General features: G+C 45.5%; 1 protein-coding gene across 4 annotated transcripts in view; it reads right to left on the bottom strand.

Moving 5' to 3' along the window:
* The window catches only part of sorcs3a (sortilin related VPS10 domain containing receptor 3a), a 174,135-nt gene that overhangs the window by 121,196 nt on the left and 26,250 nt on the right, over positions 1–26,689 (bottom strand). Inside the window, exon 1 of one of the 4 annotated variants that reach the window (XM_076982917.1) lies at positions 9,662–9,906. The exons of the other annotated variants lie outside the window; for them this stretch is intronic. Within the exon in view, the coding sequence (XP_076839032.1) occupies positions 9,662–9,700 (39 nt within the window). The 5' untranslated portion in view covers positions 9,701–9,906. Of the gene's footprint in view, positions 1–9,661; positions 9,907–26,689 lie in introns of those variants that run through there. 4 annotated transcript variants of the gene reach the window in all.

The raw sequence follows: 26,689 nt of genomic DNA, 5'->3' as shown, positions 1-26,689 counted from the left end.
GTTTTAAACAGACATTTAAACATCCAGAGGTCCTTTGTCCCTGTCCCTCAGCACAAAGGCCTGTGATGCTCACGGTGCAGAAATCCTGGAGACACACCCCCCACCCCCCCTTTCACAAATCTTGTATCAGATCAGCCTCTCCTCTAGAATTACGAAGACGCCCAGAGAATAATAATAATCTCAATCGAATGAGTACTTGTTAAGTTGCTGTGGTTACTCGTACATGATCATTAATGCCTTTGCACACATATACGGATGTGGGGTGGCCATTTTCAGATGTTTCATGAAGTTCATTTATTCTGCACCCGAGACCAAGTCGTAGCGCTCAAGGCCCTGCAGTGCATGGATCTACGTTTACTGCGGCTAAAGTTTCACAGACAGCCGCAGAAGAATGGCACCCCACTGGCTATACTGAGCATATTGGTTTAACTAGATTTCGAACAGAAGCAAGGAAAGGAACACTCCTCCCAGCTCTGCCTCCTCAATCAAAGACTCCAAACTAAAAGGAGGTAGCACAAATGTAATGAAGCCAGCCGACATCTGTTACCTTCCAGTCAGCGTCAGTAACCCCTGCATGTTAGGGTGAGGTGACCGTGGCAGTGGGGGCATGCCTCGGCATCATCAGCAGGGCGGCGACACGGGCCCGGGTGCAGCGGCGCGTGATTAACGTTGCCTGCATCTGTGTGATTGCCAACAGCCTACTCATTCCAGCTTTAGTAGCAGTGAGTTGATGAGAGAGAGAGTGGGAGAGAAACAGACAGATGGGTAGCATGAAGAATGGGTGAGAACTGAGCTAAAGACAGACAGAGAGAGAGAGAAAGAGAGAGACAGAAAGAGAGAGGGAGACTCTTTGGCTCTTTAACAGCAGTAGGTGCCTGGCAAAACTCAAGCATAATCTGTGTGTTTCTGTGTGTGTTCCCCCTGCACTAAAAGCTGGGGAAGTGGGAACCTCGGCCTGTTGTTGTTCCTGTTTTGACCATTTACTATTAAAATGAATCCACCTGTGCTAGCCTTTAAGACACTAGTGTACCCTGAGCCTTTAAGACACTAGTGTACCCTGAGCCTTTAAGACACTAGTGTACCCTGAGCCTTTAAGACACTAGTGTACCCTGAGCCTTTAAGACACTAGTGTACCCTGAGCCTTTAAGACACTACCGTACCCTGAACATTTAAGACACTACCTTACCTTGAACCTTTAAGACACTACCGTACCCTGAACCTTTAAGACACTACTGTACCCTGAACCTTTAAGACAAAGCGTGCCCTAAATTTTTAAGACACTACTGTACCCTGAGCCTAAGACACTACTGTACCCTGAGCCTTTAAGACACTACAGACCCATGAGCCTTTAAGACACTACAGAAGCCTGAGTATTTAAGACATTACAGAACCCTGAGCCTTTAAGACACTACCATACCCTGAACCTTTAAGACACTACAGAACCCTGAGCCTTTAAGACACTACAGACGCCTGAGCATTTAAGACACTACAATACAGGGTTCCAGCTTTTGAAATGCAAGAAGACATTCACAGGGAAAAGACAAACATTACCTTTAATCGCTGATACTTGTTTGTTTTTTTTTTTGTTTATCGTCATGAGAAAAAGCCTCAAACATTTGCCTCTAAGTGCTGAATAATGAGCTATTTAATAATACTATCAAGTCTGAACAAGTGAAGAAAGCAAATGAAGTTGTTTCCTAGGAACTCCAAATGTGAAACTAATTTGGATGTATAGTGTCCATATCCGTACAAATGATGTTCATTAAGGAATCAGTCCACTACTCATTCTCTCTAATGTTATATTAATGCTAGGCTCTGTCAGAAGGAAAAAAAGAACGTTGTATTGCTATGCCACACACACACACGCAGACAGACATGCATAGATATGTATGTAATGCAATTTGCTTGTAACACAATAACACTTTATGGCTGGAGCTACTTTGTCTGCTTGATCAAGCTGAATTGTTCAACTTAATCAAGACAGAAAATGATTGTATTTTCAAAGCCAGCAGTCATCTCAAAATCATCATTTTGAAACCAAATGATACAGAACAAGGATTATATTGCATATGATTCTAAAGTGTACGGTAGCTTTATTTGTTAACGATTTTTCATTACTCATCCACAGTCCCAACACTGTGGACCTCAGATGTGAATCATCTGAACTCTACCTCAGGAAACTCCGCTCAAATACATTCCGCTCCTTCCTCCTCAGCTGAAGATCCTAAAAACACAGTCAAAAAGCTCCATAACAGCATAAGAGCGCTTCCTCATTTCTGTTGTGCTCACCTACTGTCCTTATGCCACGGTGACACCGGGCCAGCGGTCCACACCACCTCCGTCTCCACACAGCACGGGCCTGAGGACAGCTCCATACATGTCAGCCGTGCAAAAGCACAGCACTCCTCACTCCCAGGCCTCTTAAAGCCCTGACCCGCGTCCTCGGGGTCCCGCGGCAGTGGTAGCGACGGTGTTAAGCGTTGACCGCAGCGGCGAGGTCGCGAGTCCTGAAGAGGTTTTTTGCGCCTCAGGACCATCGCTGCCCGGATCTTGTAAACGGCCGGTTAAATGTTGACAACATCTCTTCTGACCAATAGGGGAGAACTGTGCAGGTGCATAGAACATCTCTTCTTACGTTTCCTCAGACTGTGGATCAGGGGAACATTCCAGAAGAACGTTCAGTATAAAGATGAATGAAGCAGGAGTGGGAATTATGGCTCAGTGACTACAGCAGTGTGCTAAGTAAGATGGGACCACTGTGTGTATTAATAATAAAGGTTCTCTCCAGCCAGTCATTCTGTTTATTAAATCACCTTTTCAGTGCGAACAGGAAGACCATGAGCTTATGCAGCTTGTTAAAAATGAGAAATTCAAATGCTGAAGGGAGTGTTGTAGTTATGGACTCTCTTAGTGAACGTGCCCTGTTCTTTGACACTAGCAGGGATATGGCATTTAAGGTTCTCTCTCTCTCTCTCTCTCTCTCTCTCTCTCACACACACACACACACACACACACACACACACACACACACACAACATTACCCTGCCAGTGGTGAGTGTCCACTGAAAGCCCTGTTTAGACTACACTTAAGCAAGATATCATCTGTCTCCAGAATAAGTAATTCAGGACTAAGAAATCTCTTCCTGCATCAGATTCAAAGGCAGACACTCAAGAGTCTGAAACATTTTACATAGGAAATTCCGCCCATCCCATCAAACAGTTTATTAACAAAAAATAGCTGATTATAAAAGCAACAGGAGTTTTCCCAGTGGCACCGAAGACCCACAACGCTCAAAACATCCATCAGCTACAGTGCTGCCCTGTGCACCTGTGTGCAACCCTCTGAATAATGAATCCCCTCACAAAGGGAACGTTTGTTGACCGTATCGCAACAACAATAGGCTGAACATGAGTAAACGCCCAGTCTCCGTGGGCGGAGCATGAGTCGGCGTTATCGATTGGACAAGTACGTGTGTCATGAGGAGTGCCCAGTGGGGAGCAGAGGAAGACTCCTGGAACCGGGGCCCATCTGAGGGGTGTGGGAGATGTGGATGAATGGTGAACGCACCACATCCTGGCTACAAAGCAAAATGAGCCAGTGGGCTTTTGCTACAGCAGAAAAACGTCATTTCCTGTGGCTGATTGCAGATACTGACAGGGCAATTACTGTTTACCCCACACTTTCAGGAAAAAGCCTCGGATGTGATGCACCTGGGTGAGATGCTCTAGGGTTTAGCCCCTGTACCCCACACACCGTATGGTAGTCCAAACAATCTAGGCATTATGATTTTTAGCCGTGTCATGTTCAGATCACAACTTATTTTCTAATGATACCGAAATAATAAAAGCTATTATTTCAAGATAAAAGAGAACAATTTGTTCCTCAGGATTTTCACAGTGAATTCTTCACACTAGCTACAATTATTGCTGGGACTTACTCAGTGCAACAGAAACTCGAGTTTCCCATTTCAGAACTTTTGTGTCGCTTTTACAGAGTACTAAAAGCATCTCTGTCCTTCGTGGGCAGACGTCTCTTTCCCTAAAGTGTCACAAAAGACCTCAGGATCAAAGTGCTCCTAGCGTTTCTTGTTAAGAACACCAACACGCTGCACACCCGTGTCATCTCGCACGCAAACAGCAAGTGCCTACGTTTTACTTCTCTGAAGTCAACAAACCTTCTGAAGGTAACACTTCCCCTGAAGAACCTTTTTTCCCTCCTTTATGTACGGTATTCCATTGTGGTCAGGGTCCGCCGTGTCATCTTGTCTTCCAGTACAACCTCTTTTTGAGAGTACACACACACAAGCACGTGCTTCTCAATGCATAGTTTCTTGGAGTCTTTTCATCCGTTTATAACACTGGCGTCATCCATTATCTTCACTGAGGTTACACCGCAGGACAAGAACAGTAGTCCAAGCTACTGTTGTGTGATTAAACCTACAATGGAATCGTGGTTCGTTCTAAAACTGCGCATAGAGCGTATATGGTGTCTTGAGATATGATTATCACACAGTGCGCATAAATTCAAAGAAGGTTAAAATAGATTTGCTGATATATGAGGAAAATATACAGACTACAGCATTTAGTTATCTGCCCAAGGAAAATCACCTTACTGGGTGTTCTCTCTGAACGCAGCCTTAATATGGAACGAATCCTTTTGTCCTTACATGTTGTGTAGCTTTGTGTTGAACTCCTTTTTTCAGACATGGCAGCAGACATAGCCCTCACAAGATGGTTGTACCAGGCTAAATAGCTAAAACAGCAGCTGTTTTCTTTACACTATAAAGTTTGTTGAAGTTAATAGTTTGGGAGAGTCACTGGGCTCTAAATCTTTAAAGGATGCTTCGACGGTTTATTCTACAGTAGGGGTCAAAAACAGAAAGCTGAGGATGGACGTCACTCTGTCCTGAGGACAGTGTAGCACACAGCTATCTGGTGGCTAACCCTAGCGGTGCCACTGTGCCACAAAATGCCACAAAATAATAAATAAATAAAAGTCCTCTCATGTGAAAGGTAATTGAAGTTAATTTCATGTCTTGCACTCATATTGAAAAGAGAAAATATGTTCTGGTGTTGGTTCCAACAATAACTGTATTATTTCAATTAGTGTACTTTTAGTGCACAGTGCATTTTCCTGATATGTAATTAACTTGTCTTATTTTGATTAAAAACAAAGGAAGATTGTGTAGGTTGTCTAAAACACTGCTTGTTGTCTTACACCAAGAACATGAATTGAAGGACAAATTCATTGTGTTGTAAGTATCAGTCCTGTGATTATGATGTATTATACCACTTTGAGAGCTGGAAACATGCTGACGATCTGCACTAGAAGAGCCAAACGACAAGGATATAACAACCACGCACATCTATACACGTACTTTAAATTACAGCGTTGCTCAAAAGATATTTGGACCACCACAAAAAGTCAACTTCCTCTCCCCCTCTTTACTCAACTTTTAACCCTCCTCTCTCTCTTCCTCCGCCTTTATCTCTCTCTCTCCCTCTCCTTCTCTTTACATAACCTCCAACCTCGCTTTCTCTCCCTCTCCCTTTGCAGATAAATGTCTCCTCATCTCATGGCGAGGGTTCTCCATCCTCATTAACCTCGCAGCACTGGTGTACCCCAGAGCTGTGTTATGGGCACTCCATCATTTCTTTCCTCACTATGTCTACTCTCCGGGGCATCTCCACACCTCCTCCATCCTCGCACTGCCCCAGTCACGTCCGCAAAGCCAATGTTTATTATTAGAGGCGCTCTCTTAGATTTCTCCCTGCTGCCCTGTTTCTGTGGACTGGAGGATTTTCCTCATGATGGCACACTCCATTTTCATTTCTGCAGACTACCCCCCACCATCCCACCCCACCCCCCTCCGGCTGGAGGTGCCTCTTATCTGTTCAGTATCCATTTACAAGATTATATTAGATACGCATACATCTAAGCTTGTCTTTATTTCTACGCCGCGAGTAGATTTAATAACCTGCATCTGCATTAGGTGTGCACTTTATATCTCTATACATTCTATTTCCAGAATTCGCCATTTTCCTGGCTCTGGGGACATCTCGCACAAATTACGGGACATGTTTCTTGTCAAGCTTGAGCTGTATTAACAGTCAGCAAATGTGCACTTGCAAAGGCGTAAACACACAACAGAAAGAATGTTGCTCGTGGCGTTCAGCCTCTGTTGTGATAGGATGGCAGGAAGTCATGAAAGATCTCAAAACGTTTTTTTTTTTTTTTTTTTTTAGATCTACCTCAATGAACGAATAAGTAACCGCACAAGCTAACCCACGTAACCGCACGAGGCTGTTCACTGGGTCAGCAGATTTACTGCTGCCGTGGAAACGGGGACACGGACGGGTCACACAGCGGCAGTATAAATGATTAGTAGACCTACATCTCACCAAAACACTGTCTTAGTAAGTAAACCACAGCAGATAAGCTATTTGCTGTTAGCCTTGGCATCACATTATGGCTGATCTCCCAGGGCAGCAGTTCTAACCTGGTGTAATTACATTTGCTATTAGCAGCACATACTGTCAGCCATGTTCCAGTGAAAGCTAACTTGCTAACTGCGTAGTAATGTGGTGGTAACTAGTCTTGCAAATAGCAATATCGCAATGAACAATGTATGTGTGAAGAAGACACAGCGCGTTTTATCTGCTCAAGACACCCATAGCGATCAATAGTCAGCATTAAACCTATGCCAATTTAACAAAGAAGCAACTGACCGTAATTTGTGTTGCATTAAAAGCTGGCTGGATGCTATAGGCATTTCTCAATGCTGTGTGTTCAATCACAGCAGCTGAGTACTTTGAAATCGTTACTGGGGATTTCGTGAGGAAAGATTAAAATGTGCCTACCACTCTGACTGGACGTTTGTCCTCCAATATTGTTATCCACAATACTTTCAACTGGATTTTAACCATTGAATATTATATTAAAATAATATGATAGCAAAAATATATTTTAGGCTTTAGGCTTTTTACATGCGTGACTGTAATGTGAAGCAGCCAGAGCTCCTTGTATTTTCTTCACTTGTGCACAATAACAGAAAAAAAAAATTCACAGGAATTTTAAAGCACAAAAACGTTTTGACACATTTTTTTGTTTTCACTGCTGTTGGTCGTGTGGAACCCAACAGCCACATGATGATGGAGCAAGAAAGTAGCTCAGAAATGATAATTCATCTCATAGAAATACATCCCAGAACACACAGAAACGCTTTTAAAATCAGAGTGTGAATTTAATAGGCCCAGCACTGTCAACTGACAAAACAATAAAATCAGCTCTTAGAAGGCGAAACAGCAGAAGGCTGTTCTCCAATGCGATTTCCAATAAGTTTTAAAAACCGCAAAATCCCAAAGAGATGCATAGCAGGAAGCATAACTAGTCTCGAAAGGAAGTGGGCGTGTTGAACAAGCACGCCCGTCAAATCGAAAAGCACGTTAAACGTAAGTTTGACTCGAGTCTTCCCGAAGGTTAAGACAGTTTTGTCACGCTGTCGAGCTGAATGTGTAGGGATCTCTCTCTGCTGCTTCGCTCCTGCCCCCTCCACCTCCTCATGCCCCTCCACCTCCTCATACCCCTCCACCACACCTGCCCCCTCCACCTCCTCATGCCCCTCCACCACTCCTGCCCCCTCCACCTCCTCATACCCCTCCATCACTCCTGCCCTCTCCACCTCCTCATACCCCTCCACCACTCCTGCCCCCTCCACCTCCTCATACCCCTCCACCACTCCTGCCCCCTCCACCTCCTCATACCCCTCCATCACTCCTGCCCCCTCCACCTCCTCATACCCCTCCACCACTCCTGCCCCCTCCACATACCCCTCCATCACTCCTGCCCCCTCCACCTCCTCATACCCCTCCATCACTCCTGCCCCCTCCACCTCCTCATACCCCTCCATCACTCCTGTCCCCTCCACCTCCTCATACCCCTCCATCACTCCTGCCCCCTCCACCTCCTCATACCCCTCCATCACTCCTGCCCCCTCCACCTCCTCATACCCCTCCACCACACCTGCCCCCTCCACCTCCTCATGCCCCCTCCACCTCTCCTGCCCCCTCCACCTCCTCATACCCCTCCACCACACCTGCCCCCTCCACCTCCTCATGCCCCCTCCACCACTCCTGCCCTCTCCACCTCCTCATACCCCTCCACCACTCCTGCCCCCTCCACCTCTAATGCCCCTCCACCACTCCTGCCCCCTCCACCTCTAATGCCCCTCCACCACACCTGCCCCCTCCACCACTCCTGCCCCCTCCACCTCCTCATACCCCTCCACCACTCCTGCCCCCTCCACCTCTAATGCCCCTCCACCACACCTGCCCCCTCCACCACTCCTGCCCCCTCCACCTCTCCTGCCCCCACCACCACCCTCTAATGCCCCTCCACCACTCCTGCCCCCACTACCTCCACATGCCCCTCCACCTCCTCATTGCCCATCAACCACCATGCCATATTGGCACACAGAGAAAGGAAGTCCATTAGATTCAGGAACAGGCGGTGGGAGGTTTCTGTGAGGTGGAGTGGGAGGGTTCAACAGTGTCAATCACACTCGGTCCCCTGAGTACGGATTAAAAGCATCATCAGAGATTTGATTTTCTCTCCTTCTTTCTCGTTTACTTTGGGGCTGTCATTGGCTTTTGCTAGAACTGTCCTGTGGTTCATGTCTTAATGGTAACACAATTTCTTTCATGACAGGGACGTGGAAGGGTTCAGGTAGGGGACTCGAGAGCTCATAAAATGGCATTGGCTTAACTAGAAGTGTTCACGTCCATACAGGCACTGCCTGTGAGCTGTAGACCACAGATCTGTAGTTTCCCAGGCAGGCCCATTCTAGACAGAAGCTGAGATGACAGGACTGTCCGCTTGTATACAGCTTTAATGAAGTGCTAAACATGGCCTCAGGCTAGCTTTAGAGAATCATGGTAATGACTCCATTACCTTCCCACTCTCTCTCTCTCTCTCTCTCTCTCTCTCTCACACACACACACACACACACACACACACACACACACACACACACACACACACACACACACACACACACACACACACACACACACACACACACACACACACACACACACACACACACACACACACACAGGGGGGTGTATCTAGCTGAGAAGTCCCAAAAATATTTCTTTTGAGGAGCCCTAAAGTTGCTGCTTGCATGAAGAAGATAAGGACTCCATAGGTTGCGTTTGGTAATGAAATGTGCGGCTCTTTTGTGAGCTTCAAGGTGGGGTGTATAACAGATAATTCAGATCCTATGACTTGTACAAAGAGGGAATTCACAAATCAGCACTTTAATTAAAGCTCAGGGCCACAACGAATGTGATCTAATGGAAAGTTACGTGTTTTAGGCTCTCCCGTTTGCCTGTGGATGTCTAGAGAACGCCTCTCTGTTGCAGGTCCTATTGTTAAATGGTTTCCCTAATCCTTTATTACATTGTGTAACCACGATTTCTACAAACTCCATAACAAGCTCAATACCTTCCATAACAGCCTTTCAGCTCTCCCTATAGCACTGCGTCTGCACCCGTTATATTACCACAGTGTTTGTTGCTGTCTGATTGCTTTCTCTCGCCTTCATGGCTGTGATTTCCACGTCAATCCGCTCCTATCCATGATGCCAGTAAACAACATTACCAGACTCCCAAGCATGTCAGCAGTCAGCCTCTTCATCATCCTCTTCGTCACTCAGCAGCCGATTCAGCCCATCCAGTGAACATGAGTGTGTTCTGTGGCCACCGATAAGCACGGCGGGGTGGGAATCTTTCGGCGGGCTGCATCCTCGCATCCCGACGCAGCCCAGCATCTGAGAAAGTGGTGGTACACGCCGCGTTCCGGGGCCTCGACTGTCGCCTGCTTCCCGGGGAACTCTTGCTCACCAGTCTCTTCTTACAGGCAATCACTCGTGGTCCGTCAGCAACGTAGAGCTGAACGTTCTCCTCCCCGACTTGTCAAAGGCACTGTGTGCAGAAATGCTCCATGCTATTCCAATCTCAGACCAATGTGATTTATGTAGCATAATACAGCCCAATACAAACTTCCTCACGTTCTTTTTTATTTTTATGAGCCATCTCTATTGGCTCTCTGCTTCAGCCTCATTTGAATAATTAAATATACACAGGAACACATCATCGATCACGTTTCTTTTTTTTTAAGGGAAAGGAAAGCGCAGCGAGCATTAAGGCGTCTACATTCACCCGAATACCTCAAGTGCATCACAAAAGAAATCATAGGAGGGCCTAAGCAGGCAGGACACAGAACATAACATAACACAACACAACAATACGACAAGACAACAATACGACAATACAACACAACATGACAACACAACAATACAACATGACAATGACAACAACATAACAATACAACATGACACAAGGACACAACACAACATGACAACAACACGACAACAACACAACACAAAAATACAACATGACAAAATGATACGACAACAACACGACACAACAATACAACATGACACAACGATACGACAATACAACACGACAGGACAACACAACACAAAAATACATGACACGACACAACAAAGACACAACGATACAACAATACAACACATGACAACACAACACAACAATACAACATGACAACAACAACACAACAATACAACATGACAATGACAATAACACAACAATACAATATGACACAACCACACAACACAACAGGTTCTCCTGCTTAACAGATAATGCCTGTCAACTCTGAGGCACTCGGACTCCGACTAGTTTAGCTAATTATATTCGCTAGCATTCAAATATACAAATAGGATCCGTTGTGGAGGTCCGATTTGTTTTGCTGCTGCCCAGCTGTAGTGTACTAACAGAGATTAGGTAGGGAACACAGGCTTGTGAAAGTAGTGCGTTTACAAAAATGGACTGTGGGGAATTGTAGCTGGACCACGAGAAGATATTTTCTTGCGCGAGTGTCAAAGATATAAGCATGCACGCACACATACGCACGCACATACACATGCAGGAACACACACAGCTAAGTTGTCCAACTAACGTCCTCTGTGATATTTTTGGCTGGGTTTTTTTTTTTTTGCATTCATCTCTCCTCAAGTATTAGAGATTATTTTTGAATGGCGAAGCAGGAGCGGAGGTAAAATGAAAGGTATCTATTAATTACCTCGTGCTCGTGAGTCGCCGTCTTTCAGGGGACGGAGATAGCCTGCAAACTCCCTTTTTAATTACTACGTTTTTGTGTGTGCGCGCGCGTCAAAATAATGAGGATTTTATTGGGCTGTCACCGGGAAAGACACAACAAGATCAGAGAAAAAGAGGCTTCAGTAGGAAATTATTTCCACATCTGATGCTGACAACTCCCCACGTGCCCAGGACTAGTGACACAAAGATTGAAGCTGAGGCTAAAAATGGAAAGTGCATTTTTTAAACTCTCCCTTTTAAAATCTGGACGGACAAGTTTCTTTTCCTTTTAATACCAAACTGCAAGTCTACCCGTATACGTGAGCTACACGCAATCAAAGACTGTTTTGTGTCATTATCCCACATGTACTTGATTAGTAGGCTATACATTTGATTAAATGCTTGGTTTTGAACAGGGCCAATTTTCTTGGCAAGCTAAGCGCTAATTAGCAGACATGCGTGGATTTCTGTTTTAGTCAGAATGCTCCAAGATGTGCGGCATTTAAGGAGCAACGGTAAAGTTAACTGGTGCTAATCAGGTATGGGGATGTGCTGAGCTAAATCGCAGGCACAGTTAGAACAGTACACCCCAGCGTGCGGCAGATTGGTGTGCATAGGTGGAGCGCGCGGGTGGAGGCTGACTGCCTTCCCTGCTTCGCGTTGGTCTGATCATCCCTTGTTTCGCACCACAGAGCAAAAGATGAGTAATTAAGACAACCAAAACAAAGGCCTGTGCGCTTGATGATCAACGATAACGAGTAAAGAAATGAAGTGAAGCTGAGTTTGGCATGTTCAGAATGCCAAGATGGATGGATGGATTGATTCTCAGGTGCAGATAGCCTACTGCTTTTGTTATTTTGTTATAGGTAAACTGGTGATAAACTAAGATATCAGTTAACATATGTAAAGTGTTAGATAGATAGATAGATAGATAGATAGATAGATAGATAGATAGATAGATAGATAGATAGATAGATAGATAGATAGATAGATAGATAGATAGATAGAAAGAACTGTAGTTTGTGAAGCACACAAGATTTCCTGAGAAATAGGACATCTTGAAGTCAGGTTCTTCATCAACTGTCCAAACCATGTGCATCTGAAGTTATAGGAGATGGAACCAGTTTATGTTAGAAAAATCATTTATTCCATGCATTTCTAAGATTGTAGTGTAGACTGCAATCAGCTTTTTCTCTTTGAGTTTCCTAACTACACTGCAGCCATAGCAACAACTGGCAATGCAAACAGATGTGTCATTAACGTAATATCCGTTAGCATTAAGATGCCTTACCACTGGAGGTGATAACTCCTTAATTGTGGTCGGAAGGTGTTCAACAAAATGATCAGAAAGCCTTCTGTTGGTCTCCAGTGCAAAGCTGATTACATATATTGCAAGAAATACAATCTACACCTACAGCATTGCATAAAGGGGAACGGGTGATTACGACCGATCCTTTCTTGCTAGTTATTTTAGTGGCTGTGTTAATAAACATGCATGTTGCATATCTAGAGAGCGGTTGGAGGCCACTGAAGCACATTATCCAAATGGTCCTCTCTCTTGATGAGCATGTCTGAGATTTTCTGTTTTGTCTAATTAATGGAGGATCTTTTAAAAGGGATGTGGTCTCTGTTATCCTGAAGGATTCTGAAGTGTTTAAATATTACATGAGCCACTGTTTTATTAGTAAGATAAGTCAGCACCAAATGAATTCTTGATGTCTTAACAGCAGATTGTTTATAGGTCAGTGTGTCCGTTCTGTGAGCAGGTAAAACACGAGTAAGGGGTTCATCATGCCTCATTTCCATGGTTTCTGGAGGAAGTTTGCAAGTTTGTATTGTTGTGAGGAAGGGATGGGAGATTTTGCAGGCATTGGAATGTGAAGAGTCGCATTGCAAATAGGAGCAACAGTCTGTAGGTTTATGACAGATGTAAATATTTCAACCAGAATTTCCAGATTGAACTGAAACATCTAGCATTATCCTCGTGCCAGCAGACACTACTCTCCGTGTTGGAATGCGTCAGATGTGCATGTAGCGGTGCCAAAATGGTCATCGCTGAATCTCGGAAACACTGTGAGTACGGCTCCAGGCTATTGTTCAGATCCACTTCAATGTAGAATATATACATGTATGCAAGGTACCATGGGTCATGCAAGCTGACAGTGACTGAATTCAGCTGGAATAAAGATTCATTATGCCCCTTTAATTAAATGCACCCTTCCACTGATCTATATCTATTCAAAAGATCATTTTAAGTTGTCACTAGATTAATACGTATGGTCTAGATTCTATGTCCTGGATGACAGTTATTCCAGTAGAGCTAACAGAGAGTGAGAGGTAGAGAGGGAGAAAGAGAGATAGAGAAAGAGATGGAGATATTCCTCCCCTCTCACCCTGTTCTCCATAATAATCCTTTGACCACCATCCAAACGTTGATAACATGATTCTGAGTAGTCTGCTGCACGTTTTTCAGTATTACTATATTAAGACGTCAAATTTCGGTTTCGGTATTTTGTGTTCGTTTCAGTAGGAACAGTAATCAAGTTCTGATGTGCAATCGCCTCCACCCGCTGCTGCAACCGCCAGACGTGCGATGGACCCCCCTCGTATGAGCTGATGTATGCACCACAGATCACGCCGTTCACATTCGCCAGCCGCGTTGGGAGGGCTGCGTACTCTCCCCTCCATGATGGAGATGAGTGAAACTCACCAGTCTGTGCTCACGTCAGGCACTGACGTGTCCTGTGCAGATGAGAACCGCACCTTTAGTGTGACGCATGACGGTCACGCACAACGGCTACCTGCTAATGACAATGGAAAGTTACGAATGTACTTGGGAAAAAATGCTCATTGAGCCATTTCATCTCATCAGTTTTTGTTCAGCAAACAACTTCTGCGTGGGTCCACGTACAAAATGACATGGCACAAAAAGAACAAGGATTCTTGCAGTGCTGAATCCACACTTCTCCTCACTGCTATTGCAAACTCTGAACCAGACAAGGAGAATGCAAAAGAGGCAGGGAGAGGATATCGTATGAGATTACGGAGATTGGGGATAATCTGGACCTGAGTGAGTTAAGAAGCATGTGCAGGTTTGAATCGGGAGTAGATTTCGAGCAACGTCACGTTTCATCCTGTGACACCTAGTCGAGGTTGTACTCAGGAACGCACACCAATCTAGACACTCCCTAAAGTCCTACTTTTGAGTCCAACATTCAACCCCTTCCACACTTCAAAAGATGTGGGGGGGAAAAAAGGCTTAAAAACATTTCAAAAGGTTCAGACAAAGGGAAGTCTAGCAACCACTTGCAAAATACCTGGGTCAGACGGATCGGCAACACTCCGGTCTTACCCCGCAGGACCCAGGAACCGGTGAAACGCAAGAACGCCAGAGTGGTGCACGCCGGGTCTTTTGCATCACCTCTGGTGGTTCATTCTGAGGGCAGGCGTCAGCAAAATGAAGTATAGCAAACAGTATCGCGTAGCGGACTAAATGAGCCTTGTAATAGCTGGGGGCCTACAAAGAAAGTCAGCCATGCATCGGGCTCATGGTGCCTTATCCACCCTGAAGACTTCATACATTTCAGCTCCTCACCTAAACTCCCCCGCAATACACCCACCCACACACACACACACACACACACACACACACACACACACACAGTCCTACCACCATGGTGGTGCCCAAAGCCTGAATGGGGGAGCTGTCTATCAGTATCAGTCTGTGAAGGAAAGCTCCGCCTCCTCTCCCCACAGAAGGCCACTTCTCGTGGCAGACGCCATGACGGAGGTGCTTTATTCGACAGCTCGTAGCGCTCGGAAAGTTCATAGATCGATGCATGCATGCGCGCGCACACATATACACACCGCAAGAGCCTTGCAGCTGCCATTTACCAATAAGAGTGAGTTATTTAACTTATCCTGCGCTCTCCGCTCTCCAGGGGGAGACCAGAGTCGATGCCCTATATCGATTCCGATTTCAGCACACTACCCACACCTGCAAAACATTTCATCTGCTTGATGAAATAATGATTTCAATATCTTTAATAACTCCCGCCGGAGACAGCAGGGCTGGCAGCGTCATTCAGTGGCAGGAATAACAATAACAACAACAACAACAACAACAACAACAGTGCTACAGGAATGTGAAACCCTAGGCTCGGCCTCCATCAGGCCCAATCGAACAGCTTCATGAGAGACAGTGTTCCAGGAGCAGCGGGACGTCTCGGGAACGGCAGGATATCCACAACAGGCAGAGCGTCTGATTGGCATGAACCGAACTCTCCGTAGCGTCTCTTTCTGGAGGTGTAACAAGGTGTGCGTTTGGGGTCCGGGTCGATGTGACACGTGACGGCAGATCGAAGGTCGCTCGGCGGGCGGTTCCGGTTTGAGGGAAGGGGACCGGGGAGGGAGCTGAGCGCGGTCGGTCGGCGGTCAAGCTGCGATGGACTCTCACACCAAGCAGCCAATTAAGGAGGAGTGCTGGCGTGCCCAGGCACAAGACTTCTGACGAGTCCTGTCACACATGACGGTGTCGTTTGTCTTTTCCAGAGATGTGGGAATGAGAGTGGCTCTCTGTCCTTTACTCTCCGTCTGATAGATGGTGTTCGAATATGACTTTACCTTGCGTGTCTTGGGTCTTGCTCTTACTCATTGATCCGCACAGGTTTTTATGCTCAAGTTTTCCACAGCGGTGTTACAAAGAGGCAGAGTTTTAAATGGCATTCTGAAGGACACCTCAGGCAAAAAAAAAACCAAAAAACAGCTGATAATACAAGTATCACTCATAACCCATATCTATCAAGCATGAATGCGCTTAAAATTACTTATTCCTTAAATACAGGCCAAAGTGAAAATGTATTACCCTCGGTGCACTAATGGAAACTTCGAAACAGTGCAGCCAATAATGACCGAGTACTCGTCAAATACAAAATCATAATTCATAAGTCTCAAAAAATTCAGTGGCCGCTCAAGAGCCGTTGACCAGATCAATTTTCTTGCTATGAGAAATGACACAGGAGATGTTTATCAGCACAGGTAGTTCGTGTGGAGAAGCTGATTTAATTTCAAGCACACTGGCTTATTTATGTGCTTTTCCCAATCCCCCCTTTTTCATCCCATGATATAGAGCTACCTGCTCCTCTCACTGGCTGCCTGCTACAAAGAACAAAGACAAAGACCCACCATACATTTGGAATTAGGAAGGGCCTGTTCTTGGAGGAGTCAGGTTGCGGCTTGCGCTGTTTAATGAGGAGCCTTGTCAGGGGCGATCTAATGAAGCGCGCACCCTGTTAATTATTCAGATTTACGGCTCACCTCTGTTGAAACGGCTCTGCCCGCACACACACCCCAAAGTCCTGCTTTGGAGAGGCGGGACGGAAAAGGGTCGTGATGCTCCACCGTGTCTCTGATCCGAGATGAAAACGATGGAGAGGGAGAAAAAGAACGGCGGAGAGAAGAGAGGGGGGGAAGAGAGAGAGAGAGAGCATGGGAGAGAGATGACTGCGGCAGAAGGAGGGAAGACATGGGGGTTAGGAGAAGGTTCAGAAGCTTAACCTGCAGCCCGAGGTGGTCTAGGCACCTTCCCAGAACCTGGTCTGTGTTTTAATGGGCTGCTGTAAGGGAAAGTTTGGACTGTCATACTAAATGGGCAAGAAGGTGTGAAACACAAGGAGTGATGGTCTGGGGGGGACCAGAGAGAAGCAGGAAACCAGGCCAGGGCCAGAGAGGGGACACGCCCTCCACGATCGCGGGCCCAACCCAAATGCCAGGCGGGGGAATAAAGAAACTGGGAAGTGGGGCAGGCGGACCTGTCCTTCGGCATTTTTATTTTTTCCACATGCTTCCCTCTGGACTGGTATAATGAAAGGCCTAGTGAGAAGATCCGCCATGATGAAAGGTCAAGGTCGAGCGAGGAGGGGCGGACCAAAGTAGGCGGAGAACGGTGGAGCGGAGCTCGCGAAGTAGCACGAGTTCTGCTCCTTCTCCTTGAGAGGGCACTGTGAGTACCGCCGTGGGCTTCTACAGAACAGACAAAAGGAGGAGGATGGATGGAGATAAAAATAATGAATTTCCTAAAAAGAATTACAGTTTGTATTTAGTTAGGGTTATGGTTCGGAGGTCTCAAAATAACAGATAAAAAGATGGCTTTTCAGGATTCAGTTAGGATGTTTATACAGTGCTGCTTGAAGGTTTGTGACCCATCTAAGCATGGTCATTATTTCCTAAAAAAGTTTTTAATAATCTTATGAAGTGAACATCCAATTCTCAATTTCTAAAACAGATCTTCTAAATAAGGGACACTCAGGAAAAAACATATATATATATTCATTATTTAATTCAACAAAAGTCATTTCTCTCTCCAAAAGCTGAAAATCTATTAAGTGCAAAAGCATGTGAATGTTTTTAGTTAGTAGCTTGTGGCACCTCCTTTGGCAGCCATTACTTCAGCCAAACATCTTCTGTAACCACAAACGAGTCTCACACATTTGTTTTGGGGATTTTTGCCCTCTCCTCCTTGCGGTACTCCACCAGTTAAGAGAGGTTCGAGGAACATCTGGCATGTGATTCAGATCTTGCCACAGCATTTCTATGGGATTGAGGTTTGGACTTTGATTGGACCAGTCCAAGTGCAAATATTTCTTAAGACATTCCTTGGTAGTTTTGCTGGAATATTTTGGGTTTTCGTCCCAGCTTCAACTCCCTGACTCATGGCAGGAGATTTTGGTCAAGAATTTGTTGATAGGCCTGGGATTTGATGGTTTCTTAGATAAGGAGTCATCAAGGTCCGGAGGCAAAAAAGCAGGCCCAGATCTTCACATTTCCACCACCATGCTTCACGTTCGGAAGTGGGAGGTTCTTCTCTTTATATGCGGTGTTGACTTTTCTCCAAACATGGCACCTGTGATTGTAACCAAACTATTCAATTTGGAAGTCAACTGTCCAGAGAATGAACTTCCTGAAAGCCTCTGGTTTGTCCGAGTGCTCTCTGGCCAAGTTTAAACAAGCAACTTTATTGTCTTTCTTGAGAGCATTGGTTTCCTTCTAGCAACTCTTCCATGAATGATATGTCTATTGATTTTTCACCAGCTTGAACACACATGTGCATTTATTCCAGATGCTGCCAGAGATGGCTGCAGCTCTCTGGACATGATGTGTGGGTCGGCCTTGACCTGAGTGATTATTTTTATGGTGCATCTTGGTGTTAGTTTTGGTTGTTGGTGAGAGTTGTGGTGATACAGTGTCCTCCATTTGTAAATGATTTGTCTTACAATGGATGGATGGAGCTGGAGTCTTTTGGAGATGGTCTTTGTTTCCCCACACTGATGGACTGTCACCACCTTCTTCCTGGTGTCCTTGATGTCCCTTGTCTTCTCAGCACTGTTGATCTGTGCTTTACGCTTTGGTAGTACAGTGGTTTGGTTGGTACACTCTCCCTTTGAATCAGTGTGGCTCAAATCTTTTCCCCATCATATCTCATTTGATTGGTCTGATTAACTGATTACTTGAGCACTCACATGTGCTTCACCTGAATCTTTTACCTAATTGACTTTACCAGTTCAGCTGTGGTTCATTTACTTTTACACATGCTCCGATTCCGTGTTTCATGTAGTTGGCTGGCAACTCAAAACATTTCCCTCAAAACAAGTAAATGAAATTGTTGAACATAAATCTGATATTTCACATACAAAACTGGTGATGATATAATAAGTCATCATGGTAAAACAACAGAAAAATCTAAACCACTCAAGGAGTTTGCAAACATTCAAGCAGTGCTACAGGTCAAGGTCGAGCTAGGAGGGGTGGTCAATGGAGACGGGCGGAAGAGGCGAACGGTGGAGCGGAGGTAACGAAGTAACAGGATTTCTGCTCCTTCTCCTTGAGAAGGCACTGTGAGTACCGCCGTGGGCTTCTACAGAACAGACAAAATGAGGAGGATGGATGGAGTTCATAACAAAAAATTGCACTGTTGGTAAAATAATGAATTTTCTAAAAGGTATTACAGTTTGGATTTAGTTAGGGTTATGGTAAAGAGATCTCAAAATAGCAGATAAATGAAAATGATGGCCCGTCAGGCTTCAATTAGGATGTTTATAGCTGGAAAATGAGTTCTTCAAGCAGTCCAGCCGTTTACAGTTCCTACTGGACCGGGTCGGAGACACGGCTTTTCCTACAGCAGTCATCTCCTGGAACACAAACCCACTCCAAAAATATAATACCTATAGTTTTAATATGCATAAAAAATGTATCCACATCTCCTAGATCAACACTTTGAAAGTGGACAAAACATAACAAATTTTTAACAATTTTCCTATCAGTTCCTATCAATGGTATGTTGATTATACCTCTTCCAGTGGTCTGTGTTGTCACACTGTTCTCTGAATGCCTGAAATAAAGCAATCACCTACTAATGTCTGGGAGTGACGGTGTAAAGATTAATTATGCATCAGTACTTTAATGGTACCCAGCAGCTTTCCACCCTGTCTGTGTGTCAAGCTAGCTGCTTTTAATGACCATGGTGCATTTCCTCCAGAGAGCATGTAGCCTTGACATCACCCATTACAAAGGCTAATGCAAGCTTAACGAGTCACACAGCACGGGAGTGTGCATACAGCACAGGAGTGCACACACAGCACAGGAGTGCGCACACAGCCCAGGAGTGTGCACGTGCCATCTTTCTGCCTCCGCTAAAGGACCCCGGCTGCTGTGCACCAGGCCCGTTCATTAGTGGGCATTAGTAGATTCCCGTGTCCTGCGGGAAACGGAGCAGCTCGGGCCGAACCACGGTGGGCGTGAGGCTGGCCTTTCCGCATTCGACATCCTGTCTGGGAGACAAGAGGCTTTCATCGACATTCGCCTTGTGTAGCTGAGGGTTCGGAGCCGATTCACAGCAGGCGGCTCGAGCTTCCCGTAATCCCTTAAGTCCTTTTATTTTGTCTCTTTAAGTTTGTATTGAATATTTAAAACAGCACCAAATTTTGCCACACGTGCATTTTAATTGACACGGCTGAGCAACATTGCTTTCGATCGCTGGGCTCTGGAAAACCACAGCCACTCAGGCGCACCGATGCCACGAGAGAAGATTATAATTGTTTACAACGTGCCGTCATGTTCCTGTCAATCGGAACAGACCGACTTATTTCGTGCAGGCTGCTGCCTGTGTACATACAGAACGCAAGGAAACAGGAAGTGCTCTGAGGCCCAGGCCCGCGCATACTGATGTCAGCCACTACTTCCTGCTGCAGCAGGGCCTCTGAAGATGAGGCCACAACGGTGGGCGAGCCAGGCGCACTGGTCAGATCGCGTGCCAAGAGCTGCCATCCAGACCCCGAGGGAATACTGATTGGCCCCCTCTGCCACTAATAGTGAAAAGCGGTGTGCGGCTCCAAGTTCTGGAGCGGGACACGGGCCGGAGTGGCTCCCTCGTGCCCACCGCGGTCACGGCCGGACTCTTTTGTTTCACGGCGGATCACGGCGAGCTCCCTGGGAAGCCGTTTTAGCCCCGCCGAGAGAAAGCGGCGCACGTGCCGGTGTTAACGAGCGCCCCACCCCCCCGCCAGCCAGTGACGTTCCGGCTGCTTCCCCCTGCTAAGCAAACAAGCTAGCGCCTCAAAGATTCATTAAATCCCACATGATCTGTTCTCTTCGGCGCTCAGCCAAGTGCCATCGCGTGGAATGATGTCTTTTTTCCCCCTTCTTTCACAGGCTTAGTCATTATGCCTTATGAATCTCCACACATATTTTCCATTTCCTGTTCTTGTCAGAACTCTAATCACCCTGTGGCTTTTCCGGGAAGAAAGCACGACTTAAAGAAAGTGCCCCCGATGCCCCCACCCACCCCCCTACCCCCCCCTCGGCATTTCAGGCTTCAGAAATGTCGTGTCGCCGGTTTCCCCATGGCTGATGTGTTCCTGTCTCACACTCCTTTGAGCCGCAGAAGCAAATTACTATCTGATTGCCACCTTTATTACCACCCCCGCCCCTACCGCTCCTTCCAACCCCCACTGGGGGAGACCGAGGCCTCCTAACAGACCCGTGGCGCAGTGCACGAGTGTTACTGCGGCATGGAGAAGATCCATCTCACTGGGGCCTCTGCTACAATTAATGATGTGGGAGGAGGAGGTGGTGGGGGTATTTATTTACTCAGAGCTCATTAGGTTTGAACCTCCTGAGGAGTTGCATTCTGCTCTTGAAAAGGTCTCTCAGGGGAGCGTTCGTTTTGTTTGGTCTGTAGAGCAAAGTGAGAGTTAAATGCTACCGACACCCCCTCTGACACCCATGGGTTTGTTTATATATGGTGCACATTGTACACATGAGGATCAGCAGGGGACTTGGTGGTGTTATGTGGGTTTAATTAACCTGATACTTTAAATTATATCATTTGTTAGTTGCTATTAATCTTTATTGCCCTGTTTCATTCATCACAGTTTCATTCTATGCACTAATACTATAAAATATACTTACTGTATGTATTCTAGTCCTGGAGTAGTTTTGGTAATAAGTGAGCAAAACATTTACACTTCAGCGTTGTAGTAGCCAGAATTCATTTTCCTATAGTGACAGACACCATATAATGGTGTTTTAATATATACTGATATGAATATAGCCATATACTTTCATACCTGTTATGTTATTTATTATGGGACATTCTGCAGTATCACCAAACAATATCAACCCCCCCCCTGGAAGTTCAGAGACCCTGGGTATCAACAACCTACCACTCCACTGCCCCATGAAACCAGCCAATTACAACTCAGAAAATAAAGCATGAGCCAGGCTACCGACTCAGAAAAGATGACACTCCGTCCTTTCTGTGGAATAAATCAGTTTTCCTCCACAATATTGATTTTATTAGGCCCCAAGGGGAAAAAAGGTGGGCACTGGAAGACCATTAATAGAGGAAATTTAAAGGGGTTGATATGTCAAACATCCTGCTGAACAGTAATTGAAAAGTCATATGACTATAAGAGTTCTGGGAATGAGACAATTTAGCTCTGGTAAGGAACAAACCGGAAAAAAAGAAATAGATCTAAACAGACAGACAGCCTATCACAGTGTACACTGTAAAAACACCAAGGACATTAGGACTAGCTGCAGGGCTGGACTAAGAACTAAGTTCAGCCCTGGACTCCGCCTCTCCATGCGTAAATGGTTCTATTGGGCGTCTTGTATCGGTAAACCTCAAGATGCCACTAGGGCTAAAAGTAGCTCTACGTTTTCAGTTCTATTTTACAAACAGTTGCCATGACATAGTTCACATTTTCTGAGGAGCAGAGACTAATGACAGTGAACCTCCACTGAAGTAGTGCATAATACATCTGATGTAAAGCCATTTATATTCAGGAATACTTCAGATAACCCCTTAAAGTTCTTGTTTTTTTTTCTCTTTTTTGATGCGTTCTCCATTTTGCACTCGTTACTAATGTTCTCAGGGTTGCTGCGATTACAAGGGAGTTTTCATTTCCGTGACTGGCTGATGGGACATGTACTAAGGATACTGTGGGCCAATAAACACTTCAGTGTTATAATACTAAAATCACGTTCTATTTTTAGCTCTCTCAGAGGCCCACACAAAGACGGGCCAACCAGGAAAAATGCCGATGGCCAGTCCATTCCTGTCGAGCAACATGCATCAACCAGCTATTACTCTTCAGACACAAACAGAGAATGCTGCCTGTGTTTTGCATATTATTGCTCGTGTCTGTCCATTTTTAATATTCCTGTCTGTTGCCAAGATGTCTGGATCTGACAATCTCTGGCATTGTCTATGGAGACCGGATCTGACAATCTCTGGCATTGTCTATGGAGACCCCAGGTCCACTGGCTAAAGGCAAGGTCCTCCTCTTAAGTGATCAGCAGCTCTACACTGGACCCACTAGACTGGGTAGAAGCTACAGTCTTCTGCTGGTCTAGGACAGCTCCAGGACACCCTAACCAGCAGAACCCTGACATTAACCATCATGAGGATCCAACAACGAATGATCTCAGATCAGTGTAAACCCTTGGCACACCTCTGGCTTCGCTGGCTCTTAACCAAACCAGTGTGTTTCAAGCGTGATATGCCTGAGAACATGAACAATGAAGATGTTTAAACCACAATCAGGGACAGTTGCGCATACAGATGCATTTGAGGCAACAGTAGTTTCAATGCAGTAACCTTGAAATTGATAAGCATGAATTCAACACAGATTAACAATGTCAGACTCATTGTGCTCAGAAAAGCAAAGAAACAACACGATGTCAATAAAGTCATCACTGAAATCCAACCAGATATATAAGAAATGTCTGATTTCAAATACAGATACACCTAATCCAAAGTTTTTGTAATCCCCACTGACACTGTAATTTAGCTCATGACTACACACTATCTGTCTCCGGAAAATGATTCATTTCAATGCTCACTTTGTTTTCAATGCAGATACCCTAAATGTAAATAAACCAAACTTAAACACAACAGTGTGCCTTTCTGTGAATACAGCAGATTATCAACATATCCTTCTGTGGGCCGTACAGAATAAGAACCAGTGAAGGACATTTAGCAGGATCTCATTTACATAACGCTAACTGACCTCAACTCAGTCTCATTCAGTATTGGCAAAGCCATCATGGTTGGGTGGAGCTACACATGGTATGTAAGCACTGGCTTTCACTCCCCTTGACAAATGCAGAAGCATTAGCCAATCAGAAAGTGTGCATGCCCACGTGTCCCTCGGGATGAGGGCTCTAAAGGTGGCTAGCCTGGTTGAAGGGATCTGAAATGAAAATCCCTTCCATAATGTTTAGCGAGCCGTCACCCGCCCATTAGCGCTGGCAGTGCAGACAGCTCCGTTTTCAAAGAGCTACGCACTTCAAATGCGAGTGATCATTCCACAAAGCCCTTGAAAAAGTGAGATGTAGAACCGCATGTTTTGTCTTTCTGAAGGACTTTATGAAGGGAATAATAATGAAAAAGAAAGTGCTTTTGTTTGATACATATGGCGTTGTCTTTAATGAGTTACAGTTGGTATGAACAGCGAAAATTTCTAAAGTTCTACAGCAAGACAAATTCACTTTGTGTAATTAATACTACTGGACGACACTGGATGTTACTGGATCTAAAGCCATGTCAAATTGTGAGGAAAATCCTAGAGGTGCTCTTAATTAACGGATGGATCCCAACCCTGGGTTTGGCCACTTTCCCTATAGAGGGACACACATGAACAGAGAGATAGAGGGGGAGAGAGGGGGAGAGAGAGTGAGAGAGAGTGAGAAAGAGAGAGAGAGAGAGAGAGAGAGAGAGAGAGAGAGAGAGATTAAATTATGCTAAAGGGTGTGACAGACAGGGAAAAATAGTCTCAGCAAGAGAGGAGAGAATGAGCAAGTGTCTGATGAAGAAAGAGAGAGTAGGGGAGAGAGAGAGAGTGGAGGAGAGCAAGGGAGAGGGGGAGAGAGAGATAGAGAGGAGAGAGAGTTGAGGAAGAGAGTGAGTGGAGGAGAGCAGGGGAGAGTGGGAGAGAGACTAGGGGAGAAAGAGAGAGAGAAGGGGAAAGAAGCCCAGGAAGGATGATGATGTGAAAGTGCCCAGAAGGGTAGTTCACTGAGCACTATGTCCTGCACTATTAATTACACGGCACCAAACAACCCCTACTGACTGCTCAGTTTTTCTCTATGCCACAAATTCCTTTCCTCTCTCACCCTCCCTCCCTCCATCCTTCTTTTTCCTTCTGCTTTACCCCCTCTTTCTACCCACGTCTCATTAGGCCATTCTCTCTTTGTCTTTTTAAACAACTTCAGCACTGTTTTCTGCCTCTCTCCTCTTTCTCTGATCTCTTCTCCTGTTCCCTCCTTTCCTGTCCTCCATTCCACATTCCTACCATACAGCATATCCCTGCTTCACCCATACCCATAATCCCACATTCCCACCAAACAGCATATCCCTGCTTCACCCATACACATAATCCCACATTCCCACCATACAGCATATCCCTGCTTCACCCATACACATAATCCCACATTCCCACCATACAGCATATCCCTGCTTCACCCATACCCATAATCCCACATTCCTACCATACAGCATATCCCTGCTTCACCCATACCCATAATCCCACATTCCTACCATACAGGATATCCCTGCTTCACCCATACCCATAATCCCACATTCCCACCAAACTGCATATCCCTGCTTCACCCATACCCATAATCCCACATTCCTACCATACAGCATATCCCTGCTTCACCCATACACATAAACACCACATTCCCTCCATACAGTATATCCCTGCTTCACCCATACCCATAATCCCACATTCCCACCATAAAGCATATCCCTGCTTCACCCATACCCATAATCCCACATTCCCACCATAAAGCATATCCCTGCTTCACCCATACCCATAATCCCAAACTGGACCCATAATCCCAAGCTGGACCCATGCCCATTACGGATTTGGGTGGGGATTGCCTGGCGCCTGGGTGAGCGTATCCGGACTTCTTTTAATGCAGCATTAGAATTGATCCAGGCACAAACCCCAGCGATACCGGATCTAATCTGACAGAGGCCAGACAAGGAGGCGGGGTGGGTGTACGGGTGGAGTTATCCATATTCCACACACACTGATCTGTGTGGGGTGACACGCCTCCTGCTCCATCTAGCCATGGCGGAGAGTGGCCGTACAGCGCTCGACACGCGTCTGCTGGATGAAGAGTCTGCTCGCTTTGTGGGTGAGGACTTTGTACAAATGCTCAGCCAGATGTCTGTGTAAAGGTTCTGACTGGAGTTTTAACTGAGCATCACTGCACCGAAGTGATGAGGTGTCTACCAGAGGCTTTTGAGAGAGCTGTCCTGGAGCACAGTCTCAATGAACCAGTCACACATTAGATATTTAATATGCATATCTCGTGTGAAATGTTTCAAATCTGGAATATGGAGCATTTTCTCAGAATTAAATGTGGTTTAGGCAAAGCATCTGGTTAGGGGAGCTACATACAGTATGGTACTAGATGGTTTCGCAGGGGTGGGGGGGAGGGTCTTTTTCCTATGGTCTCTATGTAAATCTATATCAACATCTGCTAACGAGTTGTAATCTCTCAACTGTAACCAATCACTTACAGGAGGAGGGACAGAAGAGCAGAGGAACCAAGTCGTTATTTCTGAAGTTAAAGAACTGATGTTCAACTGAAGGGAAGAAGAACAACTGGAGAAAATAACGGTTTGAGCTCCGAGCAGTGTGGAAGGGAGAAGGTCGTGGTGTGATCCTCTCCTCTGAGGATAAGGGCCTGGAAAGTGAGAGGCCCTTGACAAACTGTCTCACAAAACAGTGTCTGTGTTTTATACTTTGGGGTGTTTTGTTTTAAATAAAGCCAGTGGTATAGGCTTAAGTCAGTGCAATGCAAAACCTCTTTGGACACGGACGTCCTTTGCTAATGTGCATATAGGCAAATCAGAACAGGATCAGTAACACATGAACATGAAACATGCTGTGTCGTTCGGAATAACAACAGTAGACGAAAAGGACTAGAAATGGGT

The sequence above is a fragment of the Brachyhypopomus gauderio genome, chromosome 20 (genome assembly GCF_052324685.1).
Source record: "Brachyhypopomus gauderio isolate BG-103 chromosome 20, BGAUD_0.2, whole genome shotgun sequence".
Taxonomy (NCBI): domain Eukaryota; kingdom Metazoa; phylum Chordata; class Actinopteri; order Gymnotiformes; family Hypopomidae; genus Brachyhypopomus; species Brachyhypopomus gauderio.
Note: the sequence above shows the minus strand (reverse complement) of the source record. Positions and strands in the feature narration are given on the sequence as shown.